The sequence below is a fragment of the Lagenorhynchus albirostris genome, chromosome 9 (genome assembly GCF_949774975.1).
Source record: "Lagenorhynchus albirostris chromosome 9, mLagAlb1.1, whole genome shotgun sequence".
In the NCBI taxonomy this organism is placed as follows: Eukaryota; Metazoa; Chordata; class Mammalia; order Artiodactyla; family Delphinidae; genus Lagenorhynchus; species Lagenorhynchus albirostris.
Genome location: NC_083103.1, coordinates 10,708,861 through 10,726,719, shown reverse-complemented (window position 1 = coordinate 10,726,719; position 17,859 = coordinate 10,708,861). Strand labels below are relative to the sequence as shown.

Genomic DNA, 17,859 nt, shown 5'->3' with positions numbered 1-17,859 from the left:
ACCCCTGCCAATACAGATGAACACAGTTAATAACTAGGTAGGTAGTTAAAACGAGGTTTTCATACATGAAACCAGCCTGAGATTCCCCCTAGTCTTTCATGCCCCTCTTTTTCCTTCAATTTCTATCATTATAGCAAGCGCTGGGTGCGGAATACACACACACACACCTTCCTTTGGTTGCCCAATTTTTTGTTAAAGGAGGAAAAGTCATCTTTGTTTAAAGTAATTTCCCCCCATTTCCATCGCTCAATTATTATGTGTTGAATGGAGAAAACTTAGAAACCAGAGAAACAAATAAACAAAAAGACATCAATCACTAATCATTCTATCCTGCAGAGATAACCACTGTCCCACCATGGGACGGGTGATATTGCGATGCTGTGTAGTCTGATTTCTTCACTTGGCTCTGCATGAACGTCTTTTCATGTCATCAAGTATTTACCTTCAAGATGAATTTTAGTGACTTATAAGAATCCCATGGTACAGACCCACCAGGGTTTACCTATGCATTGCTCTGTTTTGGGACATACCCATTGTTTCCATGTTTTCCATATTACAAACATTATGATGTGTTGTGAGAGAGCACTTATTCACCGCTCCCTGAGGGTTTCTACCATTGTAGCAGTCCTGGTCTTTTTCGGGCATGCAGTGACTTACCTGATAGCTGTGATGGGTGTGAGGATCTGGGCCTGTGTGGTTCATGCCTCTTTCTCCCGGGAGCCAGATCGTCACCAGAGAGCAGGTTCTTGCTCTGGGATGCCAGGAGGGGAGGCCTGTGATGGGGCCGTGAAGTCTGTCCACTTCTGGGCTTCAGTTTTAGGAACGGTATTGAGGCTGCATGTCTAAGTTTTTTTCTCTAATTGTCCCAGCTGACATTTAAATTCTTATATATATCTGTGTCCTCTTATGATTTCCGCCTTTCTATAAATTTCAGAATTAGGACTTTTGGGGATCAAAGTGTACATCTTATGTCTTTTGTTACAAATGTTCATATTCTTCTCTAGAAAGTTTGTTCCAGTGTTGACTCCAACAAGCAGAATTTACCAGTTGATTGTCTTAAATTTTTCTCCCAAAGATCTGTACCTTCAGTATTTATATACATATGTAGGACAGGGTGAGATTATAGATCTATATATTATACCTAAAATATTATATGTATTATTTATGGGACACAGTTATATGTCTACATTTAATATATAAAACATATTATATGTTAAATTAATATTAAATACACATTATGTTCATATTAATATATTAAATACATAGATAAATTATATAAAATATATTTGAAATGTGATTTACGCAGAACAAATATTGGAAATAGAAGTTTGTGATATATTGATAACATGATTTACCTAGTTCTGAACCATCTGGGAGCTTCATATGAAATAATTTTGGTCACTTTATGTATGGATGAATGTGTGTACATATATATGTTTACACTAGGTGATTTGAAAAGGAGTACTTGGTATAAGAAATAAAAATAGAAGTTTTAAAGATACATAATGATGTATCTTTATAGAATAAAAGAGTGTGTTGGTTAATTAATCAAAAAGGTCAGAATGACCTTCCAGAATATCAGCCAGACGCCCCCTTTCCCCCCTCACCCTAGGTTTAAATGATGACTGGGGGTCATTGTCTTGAGAAGCCGGACTTTTGCTTTCATGGGTCACAGATGTTGAAACTCCAGTGAAGTTTGCATCATTTATTTTACATTGTGGTTTCCATGTTTTAACCAGGAATATGGTAGCCTTGTAACTGCCGACTTTTTTGCACAGATTTGAAATGAGGTGAAAAAAAAATTCCAGCCGTCCTCTGGGGACGTTTGATAGAAGCTCAATCCTTCTCCTCCTTAGTACCGTGTGAAGTTGGCTGTGATGTGCTCGCAGTTGAAGGGTATGTAGTCAGCAACTCCTGGAAACAAGCAGAGAACAACACGAGGTGCCCACGGTGCCCATAACCACACCACTCTCCCACGGGACCAGCCCATCAAATTGGTTAGAGAGACAAAATCGCCATAGAGTTGATTAGTATGAAGGGAGCATGGAACTGAGATTCAGGGGTCCTTGTTTCCAGGCTCTCAGTTGCCATGTGGAGCACGTCTTTGGCCAAGCCCCTTAGACGGTGCCACCCTCCTTCCCTCATATACACTATTGTCCCACTAGTATTTATGCTGAAGAGTTCCTTTCAGGATTAGAAATAATGATTGCCAAATGCCTCATGCAGTATCTGACACATAATAAGTATGCAAGAAAGTAATTTCTATTAAAAGGGCTTATGTAAGCCAAATTTAGAGCATTCAAGGCGGGAACTCATGTTCCGTTTAGAAGATTTTGTAAGAAGTGAGGAAGGGCAATGGGTTGAGAATTCTCGTCTTTCTGGGCAGGAAGCACAGATGGTGACATAATCGATGATTCACTCTGAAGTAGCGAGGCATCAGAAAGCATGACAATTCCAGGCCCAGATCTTTTTGGATCTCAGAGGACTTGCTTTTCCCCAGAGAAGAAAAGTAACTGGCAGACATGAGAATTAGCCTGATCTGCGTTCCCAGGGCAATTCTTGAGATGAAGGTGGTAAGAGAATTAATAAGGATAGTGATTAGCATTTTTGAACAGATACCATGCAAAAGGCACTGAATTTACTCATTTCAAACACATTATTTCTAATCCTCACAATAACCTAAGAAATGGTTACTGCTCTTTCCATATTATAGCTGTGGGCACTGTGCCTCAGAGAAGATTCATTATTTGCCTAGTGTAGCTAGAAAATAAGAGAAGGGGCTTCAGGAATTCCCTGGTGGTGCAGTGGTTAGGACTCAGCGCTTTTACTGCTGGGCCCAGGTTTGATCCCTGGTCAGGGAACTAAGATCCTGCAAGCTGTATGGTGTGGCAAAAAAAAAAAAAAAAAAAAGAGAGACAGAGACAGAGAGAAAGGGATTCTAACCAAGGTTTATGTGACTCTAAGATCTTTCTTAAATGCTATGCTACAATTCCACAAATTCTGACTGGCCAGATTTTTTTGTCAAATCCATGGTAGGCTCCAGGAAAAACGTCTCTCTCATTGTAATCTTGGATAATGAAGCATCTTGACAAAGAAGGGTGACAATGAACATCGGGTTAACTAGGTAACATCGTGCTTCGACAAAACCATAGACCAGTACTCTTTTTAAGCTGCAGGATGTTTTAGTATTTGCGCAAACATTTTAAAGATTGTTAAGGTTTTGCTGAAGTCTGAGTTTTATTCTTCCCACTTCCCCCACACAAACATTCTTCTTTCTGGTGACTTTTAACAACACTACAACAAAAGAAGGCGAAGAATGGATTTTGAGTGAAGCTGTGGCCTTGATTATCTGCTCTATCACATACTACATGGATGCTTTGGGCAAGTTCCTTTTTTGTTTGCGAGACTTAGTTTTTTTTGTTGTAAAAAGAGTCACTAATGCCTACAGAGTTGATGTATGAAATAAGATAACATTACTACATTAACAGATGTTATCTTATCCCTCTCATTTATTTCCCACTGGCTATGAATTCACTGTTCTTTTGCTTTACACATACGTGTTTAATTTTTTAACCCCAAATTGGCCATCTTCTTAGATCACACACTTAAAAAAAAAATCTTTCTCACATCTGCTTTTTCCTTCTTTAGCTCTTACTACTTTAGGTCAATCCACTTTTCTTGTTCACTGGATATTTTCCCACTGGCTCGGGGTGGAGTTAGGATTCTTGATTTTTTCAAAAGCTTTTTTAGAGAGCTACCCATCTGTTCTATCTATCCATCCATCTATCTATCTATCAACACTGTATATATATTCATAATATATCTGCATATGTACATACGTATGTAACAGCTATATGTACAATTATTGTATATACATAGAATCTCACAATTATTTATCGATTAAATTAAATATGGAAATGAAAGAATTAGCCTTCAAACGATGGAGAAAATGCCCACATTCCTTTTCTTCTCTCACCTTCATTTAAAGGTGTTTTGCCGCTCAGGAACTGCCAATACGTCTTGTGATTAACATTTTCAGCGATATTGTTAATAGAAGAGACCATAAGTCCCCAGGATGTCATTGTGGTTTCAAATCTGTAAGAATAAAATCATATACGATTGATACCTCACTTTAAGTCAGGCAATAAGAAGTTAAGATGAAGGGACAGAGACCTTCTAAATGCTTTAAAGATCAGAAAAAATCATGTTTCAAAGAGAAAACGCAAATGACTAATGAACGTAAAATTACTTCACTTGGAATTAAATAAAAATAAAATGAATAGATTTTTTAAAAACCTATCATTAAGCAGATTTTTAAAATGTAAATGTCCAACAATGGACAAAAAAATTAGGTGAGAGATGGAATGAATATCCAAGATTGACTCTTTTGCAGTTATGAAAATCATATTTTTCAGTATTTTTCAGTGAAATGGGAAAATGCTTATGCAATAATATTAAGTGAAAATGTGGGATACACATTGTATCAGAAATATCTATCTATCTCGTTAATTATGGATCACAACTGTTTGTAATATGCATGGAGAAAATACCTATAAAATTATAAAAAATATCAACAGTGATTATATTATAGATAGACTATAGATGTTTTGTTTTCTTCTTTATGCTTCCCCCCCCTCAAAATTTCTCCTATGTGTATTTATTACATTTATAGTTAGGAAAAGTTAAATCAGGTAAAATTAAAGCTAAGCTTAGAGAAGAAGTAAAGTACATTCAGCAGGTTGTTGGAAAATTAAGTATTCTCGAAATGCGATCTTTATCTTGACCTGTTCTACAGAAGTTAGGGAAGTGATGGAGCTGGTCTGTGGGCAGCAGACACACGTGTACTTATCCTAACCCTGGAGAATAGATCCCACGTCACTCGTCTATTCCTTGGCCTTTGTCAGTCTTTCTCCTGGACAGCTCTCTGCAGAATTTGGATTGGGCCATCTTCCCTTTGAACGTATCTCCTCTTTTCCTTTCCATGACCTGGCATCTTCCCCCTCCTCCTCCTATAGCTTAGGCTTCTCCATATTTCTCTACTGTTCCCTCGTTTTGCAAACCATAAACATTCCCCAAAGTTTAATGTTCTCCTTTGTGATTTATTTCTATATTTTTCCCTTTCCCAACTGGGTAGTAGAAAGAACATAAGAGTCAGTCAAATCTGGGTTCAGATCTCAATTCCTATAGTTTGCATGTTATGTGATCTTCAGAATATTACTTAACCGTTTTGGGCCTACGTGGTTCTGTCTGTAAAATGGGAATAATTATATCTGTCTCATGGTTTATTGGAAGCATTGTATCTGCCACCTACTACACCATCCCTAACTTCAGTCGTCAACTCTATCAGATGACTACCCAATCTCTTTTGCTTGTCCTGACCTCTTTTTCTAGGACTTCCTTTATACCTCCAAAAGCTTCCTAATGTTTCTGTTTTGAATGCCAACAATTAATCATCTAACGGAATTAGGTTTTTCTCTGAAGGACATTCTTTCTTCCTGACACTCCTACCAATAGTTTTGAAGCGTCTTGCTCTTGACCCCCACATGCAGTCACTCATGAGCCCTGGGACATCTTCCTTGGTATGAGTACATTTCTCCTAGATGAAGTCCCCATCAGTTTACAGCTTCATTTCTGTAGTCATGCCGTAGCTTTCCTCCTTGTCACTCATTCCCCAAACCAATGAACATTTTACAACATGACTTTTCTTACTCAAAAACTTTCAATGCTTCTCTGCAACATGAAGTCCGAATTCCTTAGCCTGGTATTTCAGGCTTCCTACAATATCACCCAATGTATCCTTCCAGACATCATTCATTTAATTCAGTCCTGTATTCTCTTGTCTCGTCAAGCTGGTCTACTCATTGACCCTAAATTCCTTGCTCAGTCCTGTCTCGAATGCTTTGTCCTCACCATGCCCCTCTTCCCAGAATACCATCCTTCCCTATCTTCCTGTATGGTACCTATTCTTTGAATGTGGTCCAAAGCCACCAGCCTTCCTTGACTCTTCTAATCCACACTGTGCTCTCTCTCCTTTGAATTCCTGTTTTAAAAACTCCATCTTATATTGACTTGAATGATTTAATTTTTATGAGAGCCTTGCCTAGTTACTAGATCGCAGGCTCCTCAGGGGGCTATTAAATAAAGATCTGTTACATGATCAGAAGGGAAAAAAGCAAGAAAATGAAGGAAGAAGAGAGAGAATGGGAATTCAGGTTGGGCTTGGGAGGAATGGTGAATGTCACTTGTAACACTCACTTGAATGTGGGGTTTTTGCGCTGTGCTTCCTCTAGGACAACAAGTAGCACTGATCCTCCTTTTACACTAACATTGATGGTCTCATTGAAGAGAAGCTCCACACTCCTCAGCTGGTTATTTATGGTGTATTTGACGGTGATATTGGATGCTGAGGTGGGAACACGGCTAGGATGGCTGGGCAGAGTTGGTTGCACCTCATGACCTGGGAAGAGCAAAGAGGCCAAATTTGTTAAAGATTATGGGGTTTGTAGTATAGGTACAAAATCTCTGTTATTGGCAGCTTATCCCAGAACACATTTCAAGAGATGGCAGTGGTTTTGTGTCCTCTGTGGATTGTTCTGAAGAACTGGTGTGACCTATGAAGCTCTCATTTCCATCCTAGAGAATTGATCGTAGCTGAAGAACTGACAGCTAGCTTAATAACGAACGTTTATTTTGTTAAAAGGATTTGTCAGCTGAAGGGAGGGTTGTGAGCCCTAAGTCATGTATTTTACATGGTGCTCACTGTTCTCTTGGGGTTTTTTGTTAGCCCGAAGAATCTGGAAGCAAAGGTAGTAAGTTTCAGGCCATTTAACAAAATACCTGGGCACCTAGTGCAGAATCCTAGGAAGGACTCCATGGCCACCTTGTTCAAGTTGGGAAATCTTTGGGAAGCAGCCTAAGGAGTTAGTGAATGTGGCTATGTTTGGTATGATTGTGGTCAGGTTGCTTAATTGTGGTCTCTATAGATTCTGTACTGAGATAGACAAGGAGCTTACTTATCTCTGCTTATCTCAGGAAGTCCATGCAACATAAGATGAATCATACTTTATGTTAGTATTTGATTAGAAAGAAGAGTTGGAGGAATCTATACCAAAGACTCTGGGGTGATAAATTTTTTTGCAGGACTCTACTTTCTAGATGTATATTTCTGCCATGTTTGAATTTTAAGTATCTCTGTATTATATTTGTAAATGGATAAAATAAAGATATTTCAAATAAAAAGGTAACATGCCAGATTTCCACCCCATCCCTTTGGTGTGCTGTGAGCACATTTTTATATCTCCAAGTCTTGGCTGAAATGTCAACTCTGTTCTTCTCCTAAGGTTCCCAAACTCAATGATTGGTCATACTTTCTTTGCTTTTGCACTGTATATGGCTTCTATTTCTGTTTAATACTTATTTCATTCTTCCAAATATTGTAGTTTTTGTCTACATACCATCTCCTGACTTTGTAAAGAGCAGATATGATAAGATATTGCCTAGTGTTTGGTGCATTTGTCAAATGAATGAATGACATCATATGTTATTTGACTGTTAGGACCATGGATCTTCTCTCTCCACAAGCATCCAACAAAATGATTTACCTATAGTAGGTTCTCAGTAAATGTGTGTCGAATGGAGTGGATGTGGGAGCAGAATTCTGAGGGCAGGACAGCATGGCTGTGTGCTAACACACAACTCTTGGGAACTGGCCCTGCCTACACGGCAGTCATGTATATAACAAGACCTTATGCCACTTAAAATTGGTCCACGTATCATTCCTGGCATAAGTTGCCACTTTATAGGGAGAGACAGATGTTAAAGAGTTCTTACCAGGGCTGCAAGACACGTGGGGCACATCTAGGTATGTCTTGCCTTTTAGGGAAGGGAGGATTTGGGCAATGGACATGGGGTTGTGGAATTTCCCCTCCTTCATCTCATCCAGTACAGAATCCATGGTCTGCTGGCAGTTCCACTCCTTCTTAGGTGGTTCAGGTGTCACGGAGAGAGCCTGGGGCCGGGGTGGGGGTGGGAGGGTGGGTAGAGAGAGAGAGACAGATTAGGTATAGCTGAGAGTTGGCCTTTATTAACCTTATAAGGGACAGACTTGATCACTAATCGTTGTGATCAACCAGAGTCCAAAACTGAAGCTGCACGAGGTTCAGGACAACATCTGTCTTATTCACGGCTGTGTCCCCACTGCTTAGTTCAGTGTCTGTCACGTAGCAGTCACACAATAAATATCTGAGCTACACTCAGTTTCAGGGAGTGCTATTAGGGCTGCAGTATTTACTAACAGTTCTTGCATGTAGGAGGAGGATGAGAGCTGGCAAAGCAAGCTCCTGGGGAAGCTTTATTGTAGGACAACCTGGCCATCTAACGGTAGTAGACTTCTCTTGTTTTTTGTTGTTCTACACACCCTTTGGTGGACTCTTCCCACATTCTTTGATCATGTCAGTACTGTCAGCTAGAGGCTCCACGATCCTGGCCACAAGGGTGGACTCATGGGCTGGGCTAATCGTAGAGTACTATCCTTTTGGTGACAGTGATTGATGGACACATGCACGAATCAGAGTCCTTCTATGATACACAGACATTGGGAGAGAGAAACATTTCTTCCCCCTCGGTAGGGTTAGTAATCATGGAGGTGCTGGTGACCATCTTTCTCAGCCACTCTGAAGAAGCCATACAGCAGGAGAGAATGAGAAAAACCATGGCTGAGAGATGATGAAAGAGTGATCCCTGATGTGATTTGAGCCCTTTATTCTGATAAATCCTGAAATCACCTAATCGAGCCCTGGATCCCCCAGTTTCTGTGAAATAGTAAATGTCCATTTTTTTTTCTTAAGCAAAAATTATTTGGGTTTCTGTTATTTGCAAAATGAGTCTTGATGAATACACCAAGCAAGTCACTCTACTTTGCTGAGTTTTCTGTCTCACGGGTAAAATAGAAATCATAGCTCCTGCCTACCTTTGGGGCAGTCATTGGAGGTTCAGATGGGATGCTATGCAAAAGCATTTTGTAACGTTGTGTTGCAGAAGCTGTCCTTAGCACCTCCCTGCCTTTACAGTTGTGCTGACTCATCCACCACAGCATGTTAATGGTCTGGGGTTGCTGATGACCCATTCACTTGAAGCTTTGAATGGGAAATGGGTGAAGGGAGGGGAACCAGAAATGGCTGTGAGCTAGAGGCAGTACTGTGAGCAACTAGGCAGTTTTGACAGGCTCTGTTAACCTCCATAACCATGACAATGGCTCTTCCCAGAGGCCCCTTTACAGGACAGTTTGGTTAAAGGGCATCAGTCAGGCTTTCCCAGCAATCGTATCTGTATCTTGTCCACTTGCCATATTCATATCCCAAATCCCACTAAGTGAGATGTATCCCCTTGGGATAAAACATCACAACACCAACTCTTTAGAAAGGAGTAATGCATTAGCCGGTTAGAAGTCAGTAATAACTTCGCATGAAGAAGTTTTATGTCCCCAAGTTAGGTTCTTGTCAGAGGAACCTTGAAAGTGTTGGAATATTTATGGAAGAAAGAGGAGGAAATGCCTCTGGGAAACAATGTGGGTGGCCTAGGTCACTTGAAGGGCACTGGCAGCTGGCAGAGGGTGAGTGAAGGCTGCAAAGGAAGCTAAACATCACGTCTCTTCCACTGGGAGAGATCACAAATAATTATTAAATGCCACATTGTGCCTGTGACTTTTTTTATACCTTTGCTATCATGGGGAAAATGAAATTCCAGGAAATTCAATATTTGCCCAAGATGGTGGCCAATCTGGAATGCAAACCCAAGTTGTTACAGCCTTAGAAACCCTTTGTTTTTGACACCAGAACATTTGAGATTAGAAAAAGTTTATATAGTAGATATCTGGTGATTTCAGACCTCGGGCTGCCTGGGTAAACTCTGGTATAAGGCGGGTAGGGAGAGGTTATGTGTCCTAACTGGCAAGTAATCCACGTGGCCTTTGCTATCTGGATGTGGGTGAGGTCCTGCCTTTTTCCAAGGAAAAACTTTAATTCCCAGGTACAGCTTTTCACGGTGTACTCTGCAGGTGCTAAAATCCCAAACAGAATGCACAAACCAAATTAGCAAAAGCAAACACTTCTCCGTCTGGCTCTAAGGTGAGCAAGGTTATTTTAAGTGAGTCACGAATAAAACTTGCCTTAGATTTCTTCAAGACTTCCTTTGTTCCTCCACAAAGCTTTCTAGACCTGAGGCCTGGGAAAGCTTTTGTATGATTCAGCCATAAAAACAAACAGTGTTTTGCTCTCTGACGAAATTTTATTGACCGCGACATGACGTAGAAACTGACTTTATTTTCGTTAGTTGGTCCTATAGCGCATTGGAGTGGGGACTTCGTATTTACTCTTATGTTTAACGTGAACTAATTTCTAGTCTATTTATGCCCTTTGCTCATTTTTTAATCTTAATTTTAAAAAATATTTTAAAAATTGAGATGTAATTGACATATAACATTATCTTTGTTTCAGGTGTAGTAACAAATGATTTGATATTTGTATATATTGTCAAATGATCACAGTAAGTCTAGTTAACATTCATCACCACACATAGTTTCACATTTTTTATATTGTGATGAGAACTTTTAAGATTTACTCTCAGTAACTTTCAAATATATAACACAGTATTATTAACAATAGTCACCACGCTGTACATTACGTCACTAATTTTTAATGTATAGAATATCAGACCAGTCTCCAACCCCCTGCACTAGTTCAGAGCTAAATTAGGTTTAGGGTGGGCATTGTAACTCCATGGTTCTGTTTCTTTATTTTTTATTGATGTATAGTTGATTTACAATATTATTTTAGTTTCAGGCATATGGTATAGTGATTCAGTATTTTTGCAGATTATACTCCATAATAGATTATTACAAGATAATGGCTATAATTCTCTGTGCTATACAGTATATCCTTGTTGCTTATCTATTTTATACCTAGTAGTTTGTACCTGTTAGTCCCATACCCCTAATTTGTCCCTCCCGCCTTCCCTCTCCTCTTCGGTAACCACAAGTTTGTATATAGGTGATATCATGCAGCATTTATCTTTCTTTGCTTGATTTAATTCACTAAGCATGATATTACGATTCTCTGTTTCTTGGGATTTCCAAGTTGGGAAGGTCATGATGTAGTTTTTCTATTAATCCCATGGGGCATTTTGAGACTCTGGAGCATAAATTTCTTAGTTTCGACTACAGGATTTGGCCACAGATGACCCTTTAATTTTTGATTCTAGTTGGTTCTCTCTCCCCATTATTATTGGTGTGTTTTCCAGGGGAAGATGTTGCCGTAATCAACGGAAGGGGAGGTGTGTGTGTGTGTGTGTGTGTGTGTGTGTGTGTGTGTGTGTGTGTGTGTGTGTGTGTGTGTGTGTGTGTGTGTGTGTGGTTGTATTTGGAGCTATATCAAGCAGCATCTTATAGAATCCAAGCCTGAGACTCTATACTAGAGAAGCATAGGACTGAGCATAGATTTGATGACCAGACACATCTGGCGCTGACATATATTAGGGATCTTTGTGAGGTTGAACTGAGACTGAGATAGTAAAAGACTTTGACAAAGATTAGATGTCCAGGCAGTTTTAGATTATTTTCATTAATCATTTTGAATACAGTCCCACCTTTTCTTGGATCAAGGTAAAGATCTGATAGAAGAACACTTGATTGGCAGCATGGAATCAGAAGATTCAATATTTTTTGAGGACCTCCTTGAATATCGTTATTTTCTAATACACCAAACTTTCAATTGTCTATAATTATTATGAACAAACTGATCATTATTCATAATAAACCAATACATTTCTTGGATTTATTTATTTCTTTTTTTTTCCCCATGGAAGGGAAAAGAGTTCATGCATATTTGATTTTATACTTTACCTGTGAGGTAGGGATGAATTAACACGTACCTGTATTTCACCAGTAGAGAAACTGAGGCACAGGTGCCGTAAGGAATCTACCTCTAGTCACAGTAGCTGGTCCTCCACAGAGATACTACCAGAAGCCTGGTCTCTTGGTCCTATAATCCAGGTTTAGGGACATGGACCCAGCGAAGGGCATCAGTGACGCATTTACCTGCATGGCAAGGCCAGTGCTGTAGATGTTTCCGATGATGCCGTTGTCTAGGATCCTCATGCTGATATTCTCCACAGTGTTCTTTAGTACCTGGCTGAACAGGGCTCTGTAACCTTCCTCTGAACCTATGGGGATCTTGTTGTACATACAGGTCAGAGCCAAGGTCACCACTGCTCCTGTGTCTGAGAATCACAGCACGGGATAAGACAACCACCACCACCACAATATGAACAGCTAACAGTTGTGTGCTTATTGTGTTCAGGTTCATCATCTCCTTTACCCTTCAGGACAATCTGTGAAATAGGACCTATAATTATCCCCATTTAGGGGACGAGGAAATGGAGGCTCAGAGAGGTTAGGTAACTGCCCAAGGCCACACACCTGAATGCAGATGTGTATGACTCCACAACTCATGCTTTGAATGAAAGTCGACTAGCAACATTTTCAATCCCACTTCTCTTGTCCCAATGTTTATCTTTCAAGATGTCAGCAGTTGGTGAAGGTCCAGCCATCACCACCTCTCACTGAAGTCCTCTCTGTCAATCCAGAAAAGAGACTACACTACAACAAGTGTAGTCTCTTTTCTGGATTCCTTTAGCATTTGTTGTTTGTACCTGTTTTGCAATCTCAGCACTGTCTGCTGTTAACTGTGCCCTGTGAGTTCTCAGATGGGGGGAGGGCGGGGATTTTCATCTCCCATAGTACCCAGCACAAGGGCTTTTTTCATTATTTCATTCTCATTATGTGTGAACTGAATGGGCAAAAACTCTGGCATGACGAGACCAGAAGAAATCAAAGACTTGCCAGATGGCATTTTTTTCATCGATCTTTCCCTCCCCACCCTAATCTCCACCCAAAATTTCATCACCTCATTAAGGATGAAAATGTTGGCAAAGAAGCCCCAATTTCCTGAACTGGCAGAGAGGCCCCAGCAATGCATGAGGTCCCAGATGGGAAACAGAGGCCAGTGTGTGTTTGACCCATGGGGAGGGTACTTGAGTAAATACCTACCTGTGTGCTGGTCTGCTAAAGCCTGAAAAGAGAGAGGTTGCTGATGCGGCACGTATAAGGGGTGAAAACCTGAGATAATCCTGTTGCTTAGATAGTGGTAGAGGAGAAAAGATGACCACCAATGAGGGACATAACAGTGCCCCCCACAGAGGGCATCATACAGAGAAGGGATCGTTATGTGCAGAAGAAGGACATGGTGTGGTAGAGGATAGAGCTTCCATTCACAAGCAGCCACGTGCTTGCAGGATGAAGGAATAAGATGGTTCCAGTGCATCCTTGAAGGGGAGCATTATGGGTTTAGTGTTCAGAGGGTAGCTGTTTAGTTAAAGAGAATATCTGGGGACTTCCCTGGTGGGGCAGTGGTTAAGAATCCGCCTGCCAACGCAGGGGACACGGGTTCGAGCCCTGGTCCGGAAAGATCCCACATACCGCGGAGCAACGAAGCCCGTGCGCCACAACTACTGAGCCTGCACTCTAGAGCCCGCGAGCCACAACTACTAAGCCTGCACTCTAGAGCCCGCGAGCCACAACTACTAAGCCTGCACTCTAGAGCCCGCGAGCCACAACTACTGAGCCTGCACTCTAGAGCCCGTGAGCCACAACTACTGAAGCCCGTGTGCTGCAACTACCGAAGCCCACGCACCTAGAGCCCATGCTCCAGCCCCGCTCGCCGCAACTAGAGAAAGCCCACGAACAGCAACAAAGACCCAACACAGCCAAAAAAAGAAAAGAATATTTGGATGTAGTAAGGAGGAGCATCGAGAAGAATAGAGTGTGGAAGCATCAGCAGCGACTAAAGAGGAGGTTCAGGGCGGGACTGAGTCCGACACTGATTTGATAATTTAATCACTCGTCTGGGAGCAACTCCTGCCTTGGATGACGTATTTATTGTTCTCAGTGGAGATTCTGATTTGTCTGTAACTGTCAGACGTGGCAAGTATTGTCCTGGTTTCTGTTTTATTTTCTCTTTCATTTATAGCTTAATTCACATGTCCAACAAATATTTGCCCAGTATCTCTCATCTCCAGGCATTTTCATGGTCCTCAGCTCCTCTTCCATGGAAAGCTCCCCCCATCCCACTTTCCCTCCAGCTCTACCCTTCAGTGACCTTGATGTTCCCAGCTCGGGGCACTGTGTGAAAGTGGTAACCGACTCACCCACGTCGAAGGGAGAGGAATTGGCCAGCAGGCTCTTGGCAAAGAGGGCTGCTACGGGTAAGGTCGTCGCTGGGTGTTTCTGGCACAGCGCCAAGATCGCCAGGCTGGGCCCATAGAAGGATGAAGCAGGGATATTGAGGCCTTGGGCCTTCATAAGACTCACATTCACTGTAAAGAAGATATTTGTGAAAAAGGAAAAGCTAAACCTTTTAAAGATACATTGCCAGAAAACCTGTCCAAAAGGAAAGATACCATATGGCAAGAGATAACTTCCATGTGTCTCAGAATAAGACTGTCATCTGGCATGAAAACAGAATAAGAGGGATGCTGCTGTCCTCAATGATGGCATAGAACTGTTTGCCTGGGATAGTGGTCTTTTCTAGTTCATTGCATTGGAAGTGGAGCTCTCACTTGTGGGATCATCAGAGGTACTTTGTGTCTCTTGCCTAAACTTCCACTCTCCCTTCCTTTTTCTTTATAGATTTAAAATTCTCAGGAAAAGCCATTTGCCTCACTTCCCCCTCCCTTCTGATGAGGTCTTACTGGAAAGTGCCCAGTTCTCCATTTGTCTCTGTAGAATCGATACTTTGTTCTCAGGGTCGTGGCAGGAGGAGGTGAGGGCCATAATGGTGAGGGCAAGCTGACCAACGGTAAGGTCTGTGGAAGAGAGAACAATATAGTTAAACAAAGGCGTTCTCAGGGGAGAGCACCAGGGGCCAGGCTGAGCTCTCTGCTTCTTTCCAGATCATTTCGATTTTTTAAATAATGTGATTAGTTTTTTGATCTTTCTCAAGGAAAGAAGTATGGAAAAACATTGAAGAAGTATGGACAAACATTAAATAGGCCATTAATCTAGTGGCCTCTATGTGACTTGACAACCCCATCAGGAATTCCTGGTATCTGTTTAGAAAAGCAGCAAGAATACCCATACAAATTCATATATTAAAAAAATGTATAGTTACAAGATAATTTTAACTTTACTCAAGTTTATCTAATTTGAACCTGAAGGCAACTCCTGTGAGGTAGGCAGAACAGAGATTTTATTATTATTGTTATTGTTGTTATTGCTATTAGTGTTACTGTTATTAGAATTATTTGCATTTCGCAAGTGACGACCGAGTGGTTGATGGGGATCTGTGACTAGTTCAAGGTCACAGAATTAGTAAGTGGCAGAGCCAGACCTGGAAATCCGCTCTTTTACGTTTAATCTAGAGCTCTTTCTGCTTTGCTGCCCTCCTGTGTGAATGCCCTGACTTCACACATGAGTCCTTCCAGGGATGCAGGGAAAGGTGTTCGGGTGATTCAGGTACCATCACAGGTAGCACTGGGGTGGGGGCACATGGAGGTGGGCCCTGGGGATGGAGATTCAGGGAGCGGGCAGAGGGGCCCTGGCTTCTCACCAGCTGTGTCACTGTCCATGAGCTTGAAAGTCAGGTTCTTCTGGGCCTCCAAGTTGTAGGCTCCGGCCAGGTTCATGGCAATAAGGATGCTGGGGTTTGGGAAGGCAGAGTTGACCACGGAGCTCTCCATGAGCACTTGGATGCCATTAACCAAGGGCTGCTCTGCTAAGGGAACAGCTGCAGGGGACAAAGCCGTTTACCAAACCCCTCATCCTCATTCCCTCTTCTCAGAAACATGTTTCCTGTGTCTCTTAGGAGAAGACAGGATTAGCCTTGGTATCCTCAGGGATGCTCCCTTTGGGGTGATTATTAAAGAGCAATGGAGAAAACACTGGGCTTTTTCTTTGGAGGCCAATTAGTCCCTACATCTTCCCAAATAGCCTTTATCTTTAAGAAAGTGATTTTTCACTTAGTAACGTCGAGCACTATGGCTCACAGACATTTCATGCTATTTCTAGCATGTTCCTAGAAGTCACTGATTTCCTTGCGTCCATTTTTTTCTCCCTCTTACATGACAAATATGAAAGATTTGGGATATGACCTATCCTCAGCAGGTACCCAACGTTCTCACTAATAGTGGTACCTGGTCAGAACAGCCACTGAAGACCTTTCTCTGTATCATCAACCATCATTCCTGCAATGATATTTCAATTTCTCTTAAAGTAAAATGCATAGACTTGCCTCTCAAAGAACTTATGCTGTTAAGTCAGGAAAGATGAACCACACACACTCACACCCTGACTCACCCGCTTTGGAACTCCTAGAGTGATCCCTGTTTCCAGGCACTGTCTCATGAGCAGACTTCAGTGTCTGAGGTTTCTGCCTATCCCCAGGGTAACTGCTTCCCTGACCTTGGAAAAAATGCTCTACTCACAGCATGAGCTTCGGGTCTGGGTGCTGGTCCCAGTCATAGCCCAGAGAAGGGTCAGGAGTTGGAGGGTGACCCGGGTCATCCCACTGTCTCCTGTCCACGTCTCCCGTTCACAAGTCCCAGTGTTTGCAAGTAGAGTATTTCTCTACTCTTTCTTATATATGCTTCTCTTTGTAAAACAGTCTGCTCTCCTCCCCCATCCTCCAGACACTCCTAACCACTTATGCTGACTGCACTCTCTGAGATAAAACTATCCACTTGCTTATCTCAGTTTACCTACTATAGAGCCTCCAAGGTGCCTGAAGGTCACATGTAGGCCGCACAGTCATAGGAGACACTCAGGGCTTACATGTGGTGAAGGCAGCGATGACCAAGTGTCCTTTACTAAAATCCTGGCAGGCTGGCTAACGTGCGAATGTAACAGAGACCTTCTCCTAAGCCTTTGCGCACCCAGACCGCCTCTCGGCAACCACTTCATTGGGGTTTGGGGGATCCCTAAGGCAGCACCTCACAGTCTGAGGCACTTGCTTTACAATAAGCCCTCTTGGCTCTCAGGCGAGCATCAGCCAGGTGAGGTCTGGCTTTATGCAATGAATTAAATTGACGTGACCTGGGTTCCAGCCTAGGCTCTTTGAAGTTGTTTGATGTTGGGAAAGCAATGGGCCGTAAATGGTTTTGTTTGATTTCTCTTTCCTTATCTGGGGATGAAAGCAGTCTCAAACACCCTGGGCTTTCAGATATTATCTTTGAAAGTAAGTAATTGCAAAACGTGAGCTCAATGAACTATATTAAGTAATATGTATATATTAAAAAATGTTTTTAGAATTGTAGCTGTATAATAAAGCAAAGTATATCTCCCCCTCACACAGAGAACTGGAAGTAATGAGATTACGAAGGAGGGGGCTAGTTTTTTTTCTAACCACCGCATTTTAAGTAGCTCCTTTTAGGAGGTCATTCTCACAGTGACTCCCAGCTTAGACTGACTCAACATTGTAAATCAACTTATAAAAATTGAGAAAATATACCATATGATGAAAAAGCAAAAAGAAAAATTCAAATTCCTTTTAACGACCTCCAGGCCCTGTAAGATCTGGCATCTGTTTCCTTCTGGACTTCACCTCCACCCACTTTCTCCTTTGTTCACTCTGTTCCAGCAGCACTTCTTGTTCCTTGAACCCATCAGCCACCTTTGCTCTTGCTATCCTCTCTGCCTGGGAAATCCTTACTCCAAATACTCTCATGATGGCTCCCTCACTTCTTTCATGTCTCTGCTCAAAGGTCAGCTTTTAGAGAAGCCTTCCAGACCATTACATATGAGACAGCCTCACC

At 41.7% G+C, this 17,859-nt stretch overlaps 2 protein-coding genes across 2 annotated transcripts in view; one reads left to right on the top strand and one right to left on the bottom strand.

Annotated features, from left to right (window-relative positions):
• STX3 (syntaxin 3) overlaps positions 1 to 17,859 on the top strand; it is a 139,166-nt gene that overhangs the window by 57,135 nt on the left and 64,172 nt on the right. The gene's annotated exons all lie outside the window — the stretch shown is intronic.
• Positions 1,758 to 16,612, bottom strand: CBLIF (cobalamin binding intrinsic factor). Its single transcript, XM_060159064.1, has 9 exons — positions 16,534 to 16,612; positions 15,660 to 15,836; positions 14,803 to 14,916; positions 14,260 to 14,400; positions 12,092 to 12,273; positions 7,831 to 8,008; positions 6,256 to 6,457; positions 3,977 to 4,095; positions 1,758 to 1,914 (listed from the first exon to the last, which is right to left on the bottom strand). Exons 1-9 carry the CDS (start codon positions 16,610 to 16,612, stop codon positions 1,853 to 1,855), a joined length of 1,254 nt encoding a protein of 417 aa, XP_060015047.1. The 3' UTR covers positions 1,758 to 1,852.